Source organism: Larus michahellis, chromosome 15 (genome assembly GCF_964199755.1).
Source record: "Larus michahellis chromosome 15, bLarMic1.1, whole genome shotgun sequence".
NCBI classification, from domain to species: Eukaryota; Metazoa; Chordata; class Aves; order Charadriiformes; family Laridae; genus Larus; species Larus michahellis.
This window is the reverse complement of record NC_133910.1, coordinates 7,828,230-7,847,117: the sequence shown is the minus strand read 5'-3', so window position 1 is coordinate 7,847,117 and position 18,888 is coordinate 7,828,230. Positions and strand designations below refer to the sequence as shown.

The 18,888-nt window shown below is 47.5% G+C and overlaps 1 protein-coding gene across 2 annotated transcripts; it reads right to left on the bottom strand.

The window, feature by feature from the left end:
• Positions 1-545: 545 nt before the first annotated feature.
• On the bottom strand, positions 546-18,887 carry MIGA2 (mitoguardin 2). 2 transcript variants are annotated; one of them, XM_074608580.1, is made up of 16 exons: positions 18,765-18,887; positions 16,911-17,153; positions 16,045-16,255; positions 14,971-15,083; positions 12,488-12,605; positions 11,845-11,984; positions 10,200-10,317; positions 9,916-10,016; positions 9,315-9,430; positions 8,811-8,883; positions 8,065-8,151; positions 7,299-7,397; positions 6,929-7,063; positions 6,142-6,195; positions 5,064-5,180; positions 546-4,434 (listed from the first exon to the last, which is right to left on the bottom strand). In XM_074608580.1, exons 2-16 carry the CDS (start codon positions 17,004-17,006, stop codon positions 4,234-4,236), a joined length of 1,779 nt encoding a protein of 592 aa, XP_074464681.1. In that variant the 5' UTR covers positions 17,007-17,153; positions 18,765-18,887; the 3' UTR covers positions 546-4,233. The 2 variants fall into 2 exon arrangements, with proteins under 2 accessions (XP_074464681.1, XP_074464682.1); XM_074608581.1 differs by having other exon boundaries at positions 16,045-16,240.
• Position 18,888: the final 1 nt, after the last annotated feature.

Below are 18,888 nucleotides of genomic sequence, written 5' to 3'. Positions count from 1 at the left end.
TTCAGAAGAATGAGAAGATGAGTTTCCCGCATTGCGCAGCAGATGGGCATCTCTGATATCAACCCACAGCCTTTACTCTGGGTTTCTCTCACATAGTTTGGGAGGCTGATAAGTTTGCTACAAGAACTTGGACAACGTTTAAGAGATTCTGCTCCTCACTGGGATTTCTGCTACCACTTTATCACAGCCTGCTAAGCCTACCCACACCACACCCAAACACAATCAAACCACCACGGGAAAAGAAAAATCTGAAAAATGAAACCCCACAGTTTTCAACCACTGCTCAAAGCACAATGAGTTGTCTTGTTTATTTTATAGCCTGTTTAATCTGCAGACTTGTCTTCAGCGGAACCAGGAAGACTCCCCACGCAAACAACCCCCTGAAGTTCACTTGCTGTAAGTTTACCATTTTGACTCTAGGAAGAGCGAGCCTTGTACTACACCATCACTTTCGCACCAGAGGTGTCACCACAACTGTCACCTAAATCAGAAACCAAAGACTTGAGTTTCTAGCAAGTTTCGCCAGGAAATTTAGAAACAAAAAACACAATCATGAAGGAAAGTTTTATTTGACTTGTAATGCCCACATCCTAAGATTAAAAGTATTTAAAAAAAAAAAATTATCTGCAAAGAAAGAAGCAAAACAAGAACAGATTTTTACACCTTTAGGAAATCAAGAAAAAAAATAGGCACAAGTTTACATTCATTAGTTTCAGATATGGCAGAGGAATGTTCTACTGAAGAGGGGCAAGTAAAATCCTTATCTTTCCTACCTCCTTGTACGAGACAGCACAAATCATGCTCTTCAAAGCCACACCGATCCCGTAGATACAACAAGGCAGATTTTTCCTCTTTTTTTTTTTTTATTAATGTATTTGTGCTTTAAAGATCATAAAGACTGTCCTAGAGTCATTTGGTGTAGTCTCTACATACAAACTAAAGTACTGAATATGTACTTCAGCCACTGGTGAAGCTTGTTACAACCTCCACATAAAAACGGAAAGTCATGCATATTTGAAATTCTGTTTAAGCATCAGAAACTATTGAAGGATTTTACTTCATAGCTGCTAAGCCACTTTAAATCCCCATCAGTGTTAAAATCTTGCAAGTGTCAGCCCAGAATGATTTAACCCCTTGAGAATAAGGGTTCATTATAAAAAAGGCAAATATCTTATCTCTAGAGATTCTACCCAAATACGTATCTCAACTGCTACTAATACTGAAGAATTTCCTTTACTAAACACAATACGCTGGGGAAAGAAGGATTTTCTAGTGATCTCTTATGAAGCCAGAGGGCAGGAGTGGTTTCCATCATAACCCTTTTACTCTACCCTAAAAAACAGATGCCTGGATGAGATCAGCCTGAGACCCTGCTCGTGGCTGCAGCTAAAGGAGCTGAACGCAGCAGGTCACTGACCACCACCCTGTGGGTCAGGGAGAGCTTCTTCCACAGGACCAGCTCCTCTGAGCCCGCTGATCCGAACAGTACCCTTCAGAGGCTGCAAACACCTTTCTTCTGCCTTTCCTCTCAAGCTACACTGGGATTGGGGAGGGAGAAAGTGCAGCAATGAAATAGCAGGGAGGAGCGGGGCAAAGAGAAGTTTAACAACGTCCCCAGTAAATAGAAAATCAGTTTTTCTCAGCAGACATCCTTGGCTTGTGCAGGAGCAAGTTAGTGTCGCTGGGCAGAGGGGGAGAACTCAACCTTTAAGAAGCTACGGCTGTTCTTGAGGAAGATCCCTCTTTACCTTCACTGGGAGGGCAGCATACCCTATTTGCAATAAGGGCTAAGGAAAAGCATAAAGCTGTAATAAAACTATCTTTCTTCCATTTGATTGACTAGGAATTTACAAGTTCTTAGCTTAAAAAGCCACAGTGCAAGTTAGTGTTTGCTTCATGGGGATCCCGTTTCAGTATCCTCTCCCGCAAGGATGCGAAAAGACCAAAGTCAGCAGCCAGTGTTCTTGTCTGTACACAAAGTAGGCAGGCTGCCCCAAGCACTGAGGCCAAAAGACACTCAAAGTACTAAATAAATACACATAAAACAACTCTAAAAATCTGAAATTAACAGCATTGATTGTTTAGAATTACAGTCCATCTTATTACATTAATCTTCACATTTTAGCATCATTTTAACCACTATACAAAGCTACTGAAGTTACTCTTTCTTCTAAACCAGCCATACAAGAGCACAAAGCACTATAAACATTTTTTTTGGCAAAGTAACTTGCTTTCAGAATGTAACGTACTTTTAAATCACAGTTTACGTATAGCAGGTGTGTCATGCTAATACAGCATCCTCTGTTTCTTCTCTCACTGCATCCTGCCAGGAGCAAGGCACCTCAGAGACCTTTCCTAGTTTCAACTGCTCTCTCTCAAATCCTTCTCATAACAGTTTATTTCATGCAGCCTCACTCAGGTCAGCTGCTCCTCGCTTCTGCCTCTGCACTGCCTTGTTTATTGCATTAATCTGTTCTTCAGGATAAGCCACATCAGTCTGATGTGCTTACAGAGCAACAGATGTTACGTGCTCTACACTTACCCTCTTGCAAGCACCTCAGGAGCATTTATCTACTCCTTTTACATCCTCTTGTTTACTTTTTCCCTGCTTACTTCCTTCCTGCTTTTACCAGCAGAATCCACATTAGATATCTGATGAGGAAGAAAGAAGACATTTGTATTCTCCAAGCCTGTGCACTGACTTTCCACCCCTATGAAAACTCCAGATTCTTACTTTTATTTTTCCCTTGCAAAAATATGGCTAGATAAGACTTATGCCTTTTACCTGGAACAGACACAAGGGATAACCAATCAGTCTGGAGAAAAAACAGTGAAGCCTGTGTTTTTGTGAAAGTTCCCATTTTCTTCTCCCTGCAGACCTGCACATTCTGAAGCTGGGACTTGGAGCCATATGTGGACTGAAACAGAAGAAAGGACAGGCTGGACCCTCAGCCTTCATCCGTGGCATTGCACTCACAGAGGACTTGGCAAATCACTGCAAACCTCACACAAAAGCCAGGACCGCCTCAAGTCCGGCACACTCCACTGCTTACACTGGTATCCAACTCAGCACGTGTCCCAGAGCAGCCAGATTTCAGGTGCCGGCTGCGCAGTCAGGATCACATCATTTGAGAAGAGCCCATCCCAGCACTACAAAAAACATACATACCCATGCGTTTGATCTATACCCAAAACTATGCTGTGTTTCTTAGGATCGGCGAAAGACTTGTTTCCTCTCTAGCAGCTTGATCTCAGCTATCCAGCACACATAACCCCTTTCGTACACCACATCCAACATCTGCACCTCATACTGCCTTGTGCACAATAGGAACAGGCACCACGCTACACCGGTTCCCTCTGCTTTCGTACACCCCACACCTCCTGCCCAGCGAAAACTGCTGCTGGCTCATTCTGAAATACAGCAAGGCACTTTGATGGATGTTAAAGACTTTGTGCATGCAGAGGCAGGATGCAAGTCCACCCCCTCCTCACGCTAGCTTGCCTTAGGGGCAAACGTAGACCTCAGCAATCTCCTAAGCGAGGACGACCATGGCACAGAGCCCATCATCTGGCCTGCAAAGAGCAGCAACACAGAGGGAACAGACCAACTTCTTTAGAGCTTCAGACTGGTTACAAAAGTCTGCATTTTACTTCAGTGCTTTACAGAAGTATTTCTTCCTCCCTGGGAAAGAAATCTTTGCTAGTCACATTGCATGTGTTAAAACACATAAGGTAAAATCAGCAGTAATGTCTGTAGAAACACAGCAGAGAAAGAACGATAATAAAAAACCCAAAGCAAACAAAGCCTCCTTGAGAAGCTATGGGCTAAGTGGAGAATTTACCAATGATGTTCCTGCTCCCACACACAACCGTAAACATCAGGGATCATCTCCCAGAAAACACACAGGTGAAACGGGTACATATCTTGCCCTATTCAAAGGAATCGGGCAAAAATCTGGGCCCAGGCAGTTTGTGGTTTATATGACACATTAAAAGTAATAATAATAAAAAGAACAGGAAGGTGGAACAAAGAAGAAATTCAAACCATAAGCTGGCAAGTGGTCCTGGATCCATCCCAGCAAACACTACTGGCTACAAAAAGCAGAAGGTCCCACCAGGTTGCTGTGTGTTGAAATAAGTCTTGCTGCCACCACTGAGCATTGCAGGTAGTTTTATCCATCTCTGGGAGGAAAAAGGTCCTTGTACAAAACTGTTTTCCTCCCCTGATTGACATCAGATGAGCTCCTTCAGTGGCTCGTTTTCACCAGGAAGCGTGCCGTTCATCTCCGGGGAAGTCTCAGTGCCCAGATATCCCAAGAGGATCTCACTGCGCCGCCGCGACAGCTGCAGAATATCTTCTGCCAGCGACTGCACCGTTGTGTATCTCACGTTGTCCAAATCAAACATGTCCTTCAGATATTGTACTATCTGGTGCTACAAAGACAAAAGGAAGGTTTACAGTAAGGAGACCTCCTCCCACCTGCCAATACCAGCTGCCTGGACTGCAGCAAGCAGAAAACCCTGTAAGGCATTTTGCATGTCTGCCATCCAAGCAAAGATCTGCTTTAGGCTGGATGTTACTTTTGTGTTTAGATCCCCTCATGCCTCTGAAACAAGACAGCAGAACCCCTGAAGTTAGGAAAGCCATGCTGACGTCCGTGGCAATACCCATGCAAATATTTAATGAATGCAACAAAGCTTCTCATGATATTATCTACAAGAACAAGAGGATTTAGGCTTTAAGGTCAAATAACTTGTAAGATCCCCATGTACTCTTAGACAACGTATTCTTTCAGCATATGCACCCATAATCTTTTCCAACATTCATGATATAAATTGATCTCATCACACACATTTCCTATCAGCTATGGTAATTTGTGCTGGGAATTCTTATCATTCTGAATTCAGCAATCTGCATCTCAAAACCCAGTGATTTTTAGAAGGCTTTTGATTACAGCCAAGTTTCTTAATGCCATGTCAGCCATCAAAAGCACACATCTGCAGCTTTAAGCCAGAAGACAGCAGGAGTCCCACACAGATCAGGTACAGAAAAGCCACCTTACCTTGAAGAAACTGCAGACTTCAGATAGATGCTGCTTGGGCCCCAGAAAACCAAAGGCTAGAACAGGACTGACATGCTCCGATACGGAGTAGAAATGAGAGATAAAGCCATCTGGTACCTGCCACAGGGAAGGGAAGAACTGGTTGGTGTCTTAGCTCTCAGACAGAATTAGCAGCTTATTCCTATCAGCTACCAGAAAGCACCGTGCTTCAGTAACTGAAGTTAAGAGCTACTTAAGACCATCTCTTCCTGCAGAATTACACTGATATTTCAGATCCCTTGAAGAATGACTATAGCTTTCTATCTTTGTGTTTCTAAAGGACTATTTGAGGAGGAAAATAAATAGAAGAAAATGGAAGGCAACCATCCAGCAGTCTTTATAGACCCTATTTATAATCTCCGGACCAAGCCAGGAAAGGGCATGCAAATACCCAAGACAGAGCTAGTGCATGACAGCACCAATCCAGCTTCCAACGCCCTCACTTCTCTTTGAGCCATCTCACGAGGCAAACCCAGTCGTACCGGCTGGTTGTGGGATAGGAGCTGAAAACCTGCCAGAGGCCACAGACCCTGTGGCAGAACTGGGGTTGTGAAGTTGCGGCTTCCTGTTCCCCAGGTCCATGAACTCATCGGCAGTGACACTTTAGAAAGCCACAGATTTAAGGGAAATACATCAAGTAACAGCTGGTCAGCAGTCAGCGCTGGGAAGCTGAGAAGCGCCTGAGCCATTCAGTGCACTCCCAGCAGCAAAGCTACAATTCAGGAGCAGCCCCTTGTTGCTTGGTGTCTGTGACCATTCCTACGGTATTGTGAGCAACGAGAGGGAATACCAAACAGGCAATGTCAGCTTTTGAATCCTCACATTTAGAAAAAGGGAGAATAAACTCAGATTCATTCAGTAAAACACTGGCATGGCACGGGAGCAATGACGGCAGGACCCCAGCGCTCTAAAGCATTACAAGGAATGTGATTCAGTTCAGTCTTAAACCACTTAGATTTCGTATTTTGTCAAGATCTAGGTGTTAACTTTTCAGCTTCAAACACATTAGATTCCTTCCCTTTTAATTAATTTTGCTTACCATCAGAAGCCTCCTTTTTGCTTTCAGAACTGACCAGCAGGCAGTTGCCAGGGCCTATGATTAACAGAGAGAGCCCATTAGTACCTGGGATTACTTTTAATAAAAAAAAAAACAGTTTACGAATATATAGCCATCAAAATATCAAAGCAGTGGCCCTTTTTGTGCCAACAACTCTAAAATTAGTGACAAAAATCGAACAGATTTGGCCGATTTGGCAGATTTGGCTGCTCCAGATCCATTCCAGAAAAGCCAAAGTGTTTTTGAAGATCGCTAATAGCTGCCGAACACCCTAGAACGCAGGCTGTAAGCAGAGAGCTGTTAAAAGGTGCCTCCCAACCATCATCTTCTCAATCTATGAAACTAATCAGTCTTAAATATGCAGCTGGGGGCCAGGACTAGAGGAAAGCGCTGCAATTTGAGCAACAGTATCTGCTGAGGTACCACCAGAATGAATGGCCAGGTGCAAAAAACCCACGTGTTTTTCCCTACATTTTGATCCTCTTCCTCTCATTCATGAAAATATGCATTGTCATCTTTTAACATCTCCATGGCATCACTGATAAAGGCCGCTAGGGAAATAAGTCTATTGGAGCCAACCAGATGCTTTCAAACTAAGGAAAGCTTTCCTGTAAACAATTTACATGTACCAGAAGACTGTTGTTTAGAACTTCAGGAAAGCATGGTATTTCTAAAGAGAAAATTCAGCCAGGACAGATGAGGCTATACTCTTCCCTAGCCTTGGCACTGAGATCTCATGCTCAGTGCAAGGACTGCCTGCTTAACGCACCGTCTCCTTGAAGCTGTCGGAGAGCCATCGGTTGCGCAGCACAGCCAGCACGGAGGAGGGCGGGTTCTCCAGATCCTCAAAAGCATCCATGAGGATGAAGTCCAGCACGATATCAAAGAAACTCATGCACACCACCTGTCAGAGAGAGAACAGTCTGTAAAGGAAACAGGTTAAAAAATAAAAATAAAAAAAAAAAAGAGATGGACTTTACTCTTTTGGTTTGAAGCAATAAAATGTAATGAGCTGAAGAACATAATGTACAATTGCAAAATAATATTTCATCAGCAGTTCTTTTACTCCTGGGCAGTTCCTACATATCCATTATCTTCCAACTACTCTGTGACTTTGTAGAGAGAATGTCTTTACCAACCCCTCTTCCCTCCAGCTCCTGCTGAGTGGTTGGCCAGGTCTCCTGTTTCAGTGCATAACGCAGCATCTCCTCATAGCTTTCCAGAAAAGCTTTGGGATTCTAGGAGAGTAGAGAAACAAAACACTTCAGAAGGTACAACAGCCGTGGGCACATTTCACCAAAGTTTGACTACTCAATTTTGAGCTAACATCACCATCGATGCATGTGGCTGGCTGAAGTTTTTAGCCAAAACACTCTTTGTGCAGAAAGAGAGAATTTATTTCTAGGAGGCACGGATGGCCCCAGGCTCAGCTGTGACTCAAAGCACCTACGTTGCTCCGCTTTCTTCAGGGAAGTAGCTAGAGACATCTGTATGCAAAGTGAGCCAACTAAAGGACTAATGCTGTGCAAGCAACCATCTCCCTGTTCAGGGGATGACCAGTGACTAAACCAGTGATCTGAAAACTGTTACATCGTTGATGCAAAGGTTTGATGATGTTTTCCCTTTCCTGTATTCCTTGGGACGATGCCATCGCTGATGCACAGCCTGTACCCTCAGTTCATTCCAGTGAGGCAGAGCATCAAACTGTGGACAGGAGATGCACAGAGAGGATCTTTCAAGATACTTTGTTTAAACTAGATTAAAAATGCCTGTGCTTTATTGCTCACAATAGTCACCATGATGAAGTTTTCGTCTTCCAACACACTGGACAAACTCTGGGTTGGAATGGAGGAACAAGTGTCCCTGTGCTCAAGTCACAGCTCAGTTCTTATACAAACTTCCTACCTTTTCAGCTTTTGTCATCAGTCCTATCACCATTTGCTTCCCAACCTCCCCAAAAAACAGTTGATTGCTTTCATCCTCCAGCAGCTCCTGCAAGGGAACACAAGAAATCTCCTGTGAGCACCTACACCCACACAAATTCTGAGTTGGGAGAAAAAAGGACAGGACACAAAGCAGTGCAATACTGCATACGCCAGTATCATTAACCTTTAATAAGCTGGAGACTAGAAAAGAAAACTGCTCTCTCCAGGAAGCAAGTTTAAAATTAGGCTGAAAGACTGAAATTGGCAAGAACAGAGGCACAGGAGCTGCAGTGGGGCCAGGGCACAAAAGCTGCTGCTCAGGCTGTAGACGTACCTTGCCAGGAAGAGGACTGCGGTAAGGAGAAGGAAACCTTACTCCCCTACCTCAGAGGTTTGACTCCAGCCCTGTGAAAAGCTCTTAAATGGGAGTAGCAGCTTCTAGGCACCTCGGAAATTCACAAACTTTAACTTCCCAGAACTAAACCAGTGTCACTGGCTGTGTAACCACCGCTCAAGTGGGGCACGGGGACCAGGGGATCCTCTCCCTCTCCACATCAAATCCATCAGGACGGGATTACAGAGTTAAGCAAGGGGAACTTGGGATGCTACTGCTTCTGCTTTTACTTGCTCTAGAGGGGCAAAGACTTCACCCCTGTGCAGGCAGAGGAGAATGTGCTGCTGGCAGCAACGCACCGCAGGAACCTGGGAGCCTCGAGCCGTTCTCACCTGGAAGGCCTGCCTGACGCAATGCAGCTTTGCAAGGAAATCCTGGTCACTGTAGCAGCCAAGGAGCTCTGTCCTAGAGGGAAAGGGGAAGGATTGCATAAATTTCAGCTCTCTTGATGTCTGCGTTCCTAACTATGTTCCCCCCAAAAAAATAATTTCCAGTCTGTGCCTAGGAGAAAGCAACAACTGCATTCCCTTTGCACAGCACCCTAGGGGACCAGAGCACCTCTGCAAAGGCTGTCACAGCACAGGACTATGCCAGCCAGACACACAGAACAGGCACATTTCTCATTACTAATTTCCTGGGACAATTAACCTTTCTTAATGTATGTCCTGAAATCTGGGGCTAGTTCCCTGGGAAGTCTGAACCAGCAGGAAGGATGCTAAGAATTTCGGACCCCAAAGGGTTATTCTCATTATAGGGCTGCTCAAAGGCAAATAATGTGTTCACACTGTTCAAAGGAACCTCGACACAAGGACCCAAAACTCCAGCTGTGACTTCACCTCAGCGTCCGGCACGCAACTTTCCCTTCTTTCACCAGCTGCAGAGCTTCTTCATAGGCCGCTACTGGCTTAGAGAGGTGGAATGGTATTTCCTCAAAGTGGAGGGCGTCAAAGAGCTGCAGAGGTGGCAAGAGGCACAGGAAGAACAAAATGATCTCGTTAAATATTTGCAAATACTCAGAGACTGCACACAAGCAAGATGTGCCTTCTTCAGCTAGCGAACTTTTATCAGCTCCAATTATTTCACGCAAAGATATTTCTTTTCCCACCAGTTTCAAAGCTGTCTCAGCTCTGACACAGCTCAATATTCCCTAAAATTTACACAACCAAGCCACATTACATTAGATTTACAGTACTTTTCTACCTGTTATGGCATGTTTTCTAGAGTAGATAGGAAGATGACATGGAAATGCTGGTTGGAAAGGGCTGCACCATACCCCTAATGAAGCAACTTTTCCTAACATCCATCATGAACCACCCAGCTTGGGGCTGTTGCTCCATGTTGGATCATCTTCCTCTACCAAGATGTGTTTGGTTCCACTGCCTTTGTGGCTCCCCCCCAAGCAGCTGGACTGCTACCCACAGCTGAAACTTAAGTCACCTCTGCTGCAGAGAAGAAGGAGTCCTCGGAAACTGAGCTGTCTTCATCATCTGTCCGAAGCCGCAATGACCCATCCGCCAATGGAAGCATTAAAGTCTTCTCTGGAAGAGACGAAGACGCTGCATGTGTTGGGAGTTTATGGACTACCACTCCTCTTAGCCACTGTGCTCTCCCTCCCCCCGAAACAGCGCTTTGTGACCACTTCATTGCCTAGCTTACAGAAGAGACATAAAAATCAGAGAATAAATTGGCCTTCTAATGCATTTCTAACCCAGCTCCCATACCCAGATCCAGCAGCATGCTGTCCGACGGAAGCGAAGACCCAAACTCTTCCTGGAGGTGGTAGGCTCGGTGCAAGAGGGCCTCCAGCTTCTCAGCAAACTCCCTTTTCTGAGACTCCTCCTTGAACATACATAAAAGCCACCCTTAGTTAGCCAGCTGAGCAGAGACAGATTGACAGAACAAATATGGAAGGAAATTTTCAGTAAAATGGGATTTAGAGTTTGCAGATTAAATGATTAAAAAAAAAAAAAAAAAAGAGAGAGAGAGAGAGGACTCATTAATCCTACAATGCAGCTAATAACGCAAGGGGAGGGAAGCTTCTACACAGCCTATTAAAACCCTCTGGCTTTTTAGCTTCACACTTTTGTTTTCCTGTTAAAAAAAGGAAGAAAGAACTTAAGAACTTTAACCTGCCATCCAGAAAAACAGGTATTTTAATGAGTTACAGATCACTTAATTCTCCTGACTTGGGACTTTAGCCTAATTTCAAGAGGGAATCACATCAGAAAACCTGTGTTGAATATAACAGAGTATCCAGAACTGGATAACAGAGTAAGAGTCCTTGGATTAAGGTGCTGGGCATAAGCAAAGTTTGCTGTAAGCAGCACAGCAGGATAGAAAAAAAGAAAGGGAGAAAAATCAGACTTACACAGCATCTTGCCTTCATACCCCTGTGTCTGCATGAGTATCTCACCCAGAAGACAGAAGCATTAACAAGAAGCACGAAATCTATTTTGATAACGAATCAGCATTTTTAAGTCAGTTTTAGAAATACTACAGGACTCTTCAAGGACAGTCAACAAGAAAAGAACCCAGATTTGACTTGGGTAAATATTATCCAGCACAAAAGACAAATATCCCACATACTTACTCCTCCAGGCCCTATTTATAAGAGGCTGGGAACACTTTTTGCCAGTGAGAACTCCTGGAGAGTTGGGAGTTTAGCTCCTTTCACAGTCCTGAGCTACAGCTGCTCTCTTTAGCTGCATGATTGTCACAGAGCCTGTATAGTTTGGATCTCCTCTTATCAGAGGTCTTCCCTGCATAGTCCTCAAGTCCAAGACAACAAGGCGTTGTCCTAAAATTCTTGTTTCTGTAGCTTTAGGCAGAACGAGTTACACACCTCCCTGACCCACCTGCTCAGTGAGCAGGGGCATCCTTAGCTCCTACCAAGTTATCACTTCACTTTGCTCATTAATACATGCAGGCAGCTGGCCTCTGCTTCCTAGGAAGCGATAGTGACCACCAAGACCTCCACTTTCAAACGCTTTGAAAAGTTACACACACAACACTGCCTGGTAAAAAGCTATTTCTTCCTCTCCAGTGCTGTACTTGTTACAGCCTTTTCCTCCCGCAGCCACTGCTGCTGGAGGACTTGCATGACAGTGACTGACATGATGTTGGAATGTGGGTAGAAAAGCTGGGGAATGAGGGGGCGAGACTTATTAAAAAGAGAAAGAAATTAAAAACACCCACTCGCATTGCATAAGGAAGCCACAGATATAGACAGCTCTTTTAAACAGTCTGCCCCAGCTCTGCCCTTAATTTGCTCCTCTTTTAACCTCCTAATTACTGCTTCCAGCACCCAGGCTGGTCTTTCGGCATGTTCCCCATCTGGCAAACGCAAGGGAAAAGGTGGGGACCTACCTCTGGGATGTTCTCAGACATGCTCTCTTGCTGTTTCTTGCTGTCCCAGGGCACGGGGGTGCTGGTACTCACACTGTCCCTCTGCCTGATGGTCAGTGCCTGCTCCCACTTCTGCAGGGCCTCCTCGAACAGCTCCATGCCTGGCAATGCAACCAAATACAAGCTGTGAGAAGTCCCACGCTACTCAGGAACAAAGTGATACAGCACGAGTCTTGGCTCACTCAGCCAATCCAGCGCAGAGGGAAGCCTCTCCCCAGCTGATAAGAGAGAATAAATGCATGCTATTTCTTTCCCTTTTAAATACGGTTTAATTTGGATTAGAAGTAAAGGAGAACATCCCCAAACTGGCTAAAACATCAACCATGTTACTTCCAAAATACTGTTCTCCAGACAAGGTGAGCCTGTTGCTCAAAGAACAGTATTTTGGAAGTAAATTATTCATTGAGAAAACAGAGAAATGCTTCTTTAGAAGATGAGATTTTTATAACTAACAAGTCACCGAGTTTAAGTCAAGAATGGGAGAGAGCTTCCTATTAGAGCTCTACATTGAGCTGCTAATGTTCCATGTTAATTTACACCCTCATTTTGCTCTCACAGTGATAAACAACCCCCTCGGGGTGATGTTACCCTTGTGCTTGTTTACCTTGAACGTAGAGGCTCTCTGCACTGGAATCGCCAATGGCTCCAGCATCCCCCATTGCCTGGGCATCCCACATCCCTGCTGATGCTGGTATTGGACTCGAAGAGTTAACTGCTACCATCTGTAGGAAAGCAGCAGAGAGCAGCAAATGCCTTTTGAATTCTCTCCAAGAGTAGCAACATTAAGACCATACAAACACCACCACCAGTTAAATCTGAACAATAAGCCATTTCCCTTCCCCATGTTTGCCCTTGTATGGGTACTCCCGTGCCTGGGAAGGGGAAGGTACCCAGGATTACCAGCCCCCTCCTACTTGGCTTCACACTACGCTGTCAACTGCTGAGAACAGCACGGTGCTGAGAGGGGTGGCGAGGTGAGAAGTCCCCCCATCTCCAAGCAGCACCACAGTGGTGTCTTTGAAAGCACGGAAAGTTGTGTGGGAAATACCTTCCCAAGCAATTAACAGTGCAGGTTCATTAGGAAACAGCGAGCTGTACAACAGTGCGCACTAGCAGGACAGCACTGATAGAGGCGACAGCCCAAGAAAGCTTCAAAACAATGACTACAAAGGTGCAATGATTTTGACAGAAAGTCCATGTCAGCCCCAGCTGCCTGTGCAAAAATCACTGGAAGTCGAGGAAAGCAACCACAGTCCAAACAAAGGAACAGATTACCAGCAAAAATACAGCTGAGGACTTTGGCCAGGGGGATCCCCCCTCTTCTCTTTGCAACCAAACTTTCTCCTGGGAGGGCTGAGCACTGAGATCCACGGGGCAAATTATCAGCTTTCTCCAATTTCACACTAGTGCATAAATGTCTTTTAAAGTCTGACCCAATGAAGTGCTGGGTTCAAACACTATCAGTGACCAGCGTTTTCAAATGGCTTAGAGAAAGATGTCCAAATGTGAGCCTGATGGTAGAAAAAAAGCTACAATAATCGTCTGACAGATGAGTTCTTGGCTTGCCTCCATTGATTAATCTCTGTGGAGTGTTAATAAATCACCTTGAGATCCAGAACTGCAAATCATCAGTTCACTGCTGCTGACTTATTTACTAGATGGCAAAGAAGAGCCCCAGGAAGCAGATGAGAGAGCAGGCAGAAACTGCAGCTGTGTGATGGATGAGCTGTTTTCCCATAAAGTAACACAAAAGCAGTGAGTACAGTGTCATGGATGATCAGCTCCCACACAATAAAAGGGGCACGGGAACAGATCCCTCCCCGTGTGGATATCCCCTCCCATGCACCAGCAGCAGAAAAAGGAATTTAGATTAAAAAAAAAAATATCTAGAGAAGCAGACTTCATCATTATAAAACCCAGACAGCATCTGTGGGAAGGGAGAAGCCACAGGGGAGCTAAATGGTCATGAGAGTCCCTGCAGGGGAGGAGAGGAGGCCAGAGCTGGACACAGCTTGGTCCACACTGCTGTGTCCCATCATATCCCAGTTACCCCAGGGGAATACTGGTGCAGGGCTGCACACCCAGTGCCGTGCCGGCACTGCCGCCTGCTGGAGACAACACCTTGGTCAGCACAGATTTTTGGCAACTTCCTGGTGCTTCAACCGTACAGGACAAGGTAAAACACAGCAAAGCCTGCACATACTGTAGGGTGCTGCTGGCCAGCAGCTCCCTTCCAAGGGGAGATTTTTCCCCTTCCTGCCCCAGCATTGCGAACTAGTCACCGAGGCCGGGTGCTCTGGCAGGTGACACTGAGGAGGTGTTTTGCAGTAAGGCACAGCACACAAAGCCGCAGAGGTTTGCTTGTGCCACCCACTGCTGCAACAGCAGCATGCGAGGCTTTGAGCAACGGGGATGTGAAACAGGTCTTGAAGCCATAAATGCTCCTCAATATCCTTCTGTGTTTGGTCTGACAAGAGGTGGATGAAAGCAGTGATGGCTTCTGCTGCCTGGTTAAGCCTGAATTACCTGTATTTATAGGCTGCTTTTAACTTTGGAGGAGGTATAACAACTAGCCTGTATTCTCAGCCTGCATTGTTTCCCAATCAGAGCTATCCGATTTTGGTAGTTAACTTGGTTTTAACAACTAAACCTGTGAAAAGCCCCAGCACAGGAGCGCTGTACTGGCACAGGGGCTGCTGGGCCACCCAAACCCCCATCATGGAGAGAAGCAAACAAGCTCCCCATTGCTACAAGACCCAGAGACAACCCAGCCTCGCTCCTTGAGGAATCCCAGCCATGTCCCACAAACAAGACCCTCCTGCAGCTCCTCGTTGGCCAAAGAAGTGGGATGTACCCTGGAGTATATGGGGCTCTTGCCCATGGGAAAATGCTCCTCTGATTTCATGCAGACAACTCCAGACAGTCACTGTGAGGTTAATAGCAGAACCCACCCTCCAATTACACCATAACCTGTTCTGCTCCAAAAGCTTTGGCATTATCCATCAGCCAGTGCAAGCCCAAGGACTTTATGATCTTGTTACAGGTAGGTGCACTCGCATCTCCCAGCCCTGCTGAAAAGGTCCTTACCGAGGCGAGGCTGTGGGAAGAACTGGAATGTTTGCTGGGCTCGATGGAGGAAATCCCACTGAGCGTGTCATTGCTCTTGCTGCCAGGACTCTGGACTCTCTTACTGGAGTATCCTGCAGTTGGGAAGGTCACACAAAAAATAGGATTTTAGGCCCGATTCACTGCAGCTGTGAATAGGGAGGGGAATATCGCCCTGTCAAGTGTGACTGCAGATGGGCAAAGCAGCATCCAATACATAGAAGTGAGTCATGGATCTCCTGTATGCTCTATTTTGCTCTGAGATGCTAAGAAAGCAGGTATCAGCGGGGATCTGAGGCTAAGGAATGAATATTTATTCACTGCTTAAGGATGGCAAGAGGCAAGAACAAGTGGAAAGCATGAAGGAGAAACTCCTCCAGCTTCCCTTAGGTCAGGCAGAGCATGGACGTGGTTCCCTTAGTTATTATTAAAAACACATCAAGATTTCATATGTTGCATAAAACAAATGCCTAATCCCTAAAGTGCTTTGCTGAGGACCTGGGTCACTCTTACCCAAAAAATCAACACAAGCAGGTGAAGAAGCTGCCCAAGGACCACCCAGAAGCCACCACACAGCCGGACGGACACTCCCGACTCACCAACCTGACCCAGGCCACCCTCCTCTCTGTCACCCAACCTCGCCGATGCAGCTGTGTGCGGGACCCCTGGGTCAGGCGTCATATTGTCATCACCAAGATCAATACGCAACGAGGTCACCGCGTGCCCCGGATCATTATTATCAGGGGAAGCATGGCGTAACGGGTCCACAGTCTTTCCGTAGGAAGGGGGATGGGACCTGCAAACCTTGGTGAAAACCTCAGTGCCACTTTTTTTTCTCACAAGGGTTTGAGCTCAGGGTCTCTCCCTTTCCTCCGCCAACCCTGTGTTCGTGGCACTGTGCTTCAGGCTTCTAATTTCATTCTGCATCAATGCACTGCACAAATGGCTTTGCTTTCCTCTCCCCCCAGCTGTCAGGAACTTCCCATCGCTCCCTGTACACTCTCTTTGCTCCCTCACAAAAGGCTTTTGGAGATTTTCCCTTTTTGCAAGGCCGACCTTTCTTCACAGAGGAGACCCTTCTGGTTGGCAAGATGGGCACTGTGATCCCTCCAGGCTTAAAGCCGCACTTCTCTGGAGCAATCTGCTTCTTTCGACGACGACGACGCTTCAGCTGATGAGCTGCAAGAGCCAACGCAACTGTCCCGAGAGCTGTAGCAAACAGCACCTTACGCAGGCCTGGAGAGAGCCGCAGCTGAGAGAAGACAGACTTTAAACACAAAAGATGAAAGAGCAACAATGAAAAACCAATTCCACCACCCTTTTTTTTTTTTAAAGCAGTTTTAAACATAAGACACTTTGGCATTCCCTCTCCTACCCACAAAACAGAGCCCCTACTACACAACTAAGACTCAGCAGCAGAGAAATTGCAGAGCATCATTTTGACAGAACCTAGAGAATGTGGTCTCGGTCCTCATTACCAAAACACACTGCAAAATTTGCACACAGCCTGTAACAGATATAATTCGAGATACCCAAATTAAGCTCTGAAACCCTGGTACGTAGCTGAGCTTTATTGCCCTGGGTGTTGCAATACTACAAGTGGGAAATATATTGATCATCTTTAAAACAAAAGTCTTTTTTTAGTGCCTTTGAAGAAGAGAAAGGTTGAACCCAGGTGTTCTCCCAGGGAGTGATGTGGGTCTCCTTCTCTCCTCTCTCCAAGCCCACCCTGAGCAACTCTCTCCCACCACCCCAAACTCTCCATGCGTTTCTTACACACCCTCAAACTGCCGAGGCGCCCCAGCATCATCCCGTTGTGCTTCTCTCCCTCACAACTAACACAAACTCTTCTCTCTCTACAGACAACCCCCAAAGAGAAAACCCAAGGAACCCAACAGAAAGGCCTTTCCTGCTTCTTGTACCTGCCCAAATGTCGTGTAAACAAACACGGGGATCTCTGCCACGGTCATTGCCAACGCCTGGATGATGGACATTCCCTCCGTCCGTCTAAATGCCATGTCTGCACGAGGACCTCGGCACCTCCAGGAGCCACAAAGGGGAAGGGCACTTGCGGATGCTGCGTGAGCTGCTCAGGCAGAAATCCAACTTCTCTCTGACATCTGGCTCAGAGTTCGAGGGTCGGCCTTCATCCAGCAATCCTCCTCCTGCAGGAGAGGAGAAAAATGAGGTGAGTGAAGGGAACACATGACCTGCTCCTCCTTGTACTACACTTCACAAACCACACAGCGGGTCACTTGGAGCAGCAATGCCTCTAGAGCCACGCAGGAGATCTAAAGCATCTTCTCACCAACGGCAGCAATTTTTTTTGCTTGTCCTACAAACCACAGGGTCAGATTCCCAAACTGCTCAACAGCAGCAGCAACCTTGGACTCGATAGCTGCCGGAGATTTCTACATGCACCAGAATTGGCTGCGCAACATTGGCTGGAGGGATTTTGTTTGCAGTCCTCATAGTAAAAAAAAAAATATTGCAAATAACCACACCTACACTTTCTTGGCAAGACTCTGTTCTTGATCAGTTTTCTGAGTGTCAAAGACCTGCTAAGGAGCCACCAACCAAAGGTGTTTGCCCAGGAGGTTTCAAAGCTTCTTGAATTTACAGAGCTTTACTGGCTGTGCTGGGAGCTGGGCAGGAGGGACATGCTTCACTTCACAGACAATGCTACAGAAGTATGTATTGAAACCAGGGGAAATCGTCTTTTAAACACCACAGTTATAAACTCTTTGCCAGGCCAGCCTTCGCAGCAAGCCACCCCCGCTGCAGCAAGGAGATGCTGCTCTTACCCTGCGTGTGGCCACGTTCTGGCCACGCTGGGCTCTGGCATCTCTCCACATGGACAAGCTAAACCCTCCCCAAGTGTTGCAGCTGCATGAGAACCCCCCAATTCCTGCCTGGCGTCGGTGTGACCCCATCCGGGTGCCACATTTGGAAATGGTCTCAAGGTGGCAGGAGCCTGCAGCGACCAAACATAGGCGACGGGGCTCTCCCCACAAGGTTAAACACAACGTTTCAGCCAGGGCAGAGATGAGAAGAGCAAAGTGCAAGGAATTTTGGGCACAGAAAACAGCCCTGGGGGGTGCTGTGCCTGGCTGAGGGGTACACGCAGCAAGGTACCAGGGAAACCCCTCGGTCCGGGGCATCTCGCCACAGCCCAGCCCGCCGCGGGCTCCCCCGGGGAGGCACTGCAGGCTCCCGGGGTGCGGGGGTGTTGAACCCACCGGCCAGGCAGGCCCCGGGCAGGGAGCTCCTCCCGGGACTCCCCGTACCGATGCTGCATCAAGATAGGGCCCTGCAAACGGGGCTCCCGGGCCCTCTGCACCCCTGGAGCGTCCCCACGCCCCCTGCACTCCCAGGCACCCCCATGCCCCCGCGCCCTGGGGTCCCTCAGGCCTCTCGCATCCCTGGGGCATCCCCCGGGCCCCTGCACCCCGGGCCACCACCGGCACCCCTGCATCCCGGGGCGGTTCTGTACCCTCTGCACCCCGGTGCGACCCCGCACCCCCCGGCCCGGTTCCACCCAGGGGTCCCCGTCTCCGACACTCCCGCCAAGTTCCACCCGGGGGGGCCCATCTTCCCCACGGCCCGGTTCCACCCGGGGCTCCCCATCTCCGACAACCCCCGCCGGTTCCACCCGGGGGTCCCACCCCAGGCCCGGTTCCAGACGGGAGTCCCTGCGCGCGCCCGCCCCCCCCCCGCCGCGATGGCTCAGCCCGCGCGGCCCGACCCCCGCGAGCGAGGCAGGCGGCACCACTCACCGTGGCGGGGGGGGCGCGCGGCCCCGTTCGGCGCCCTCTCCCCCCGCCGCGCGCCATGGCCGCGGAAGGGCAGCGTCTCCTTCCCCGGCGCCGCAGCCTACCCTGAGCGGGGGCAGGGCCGAGC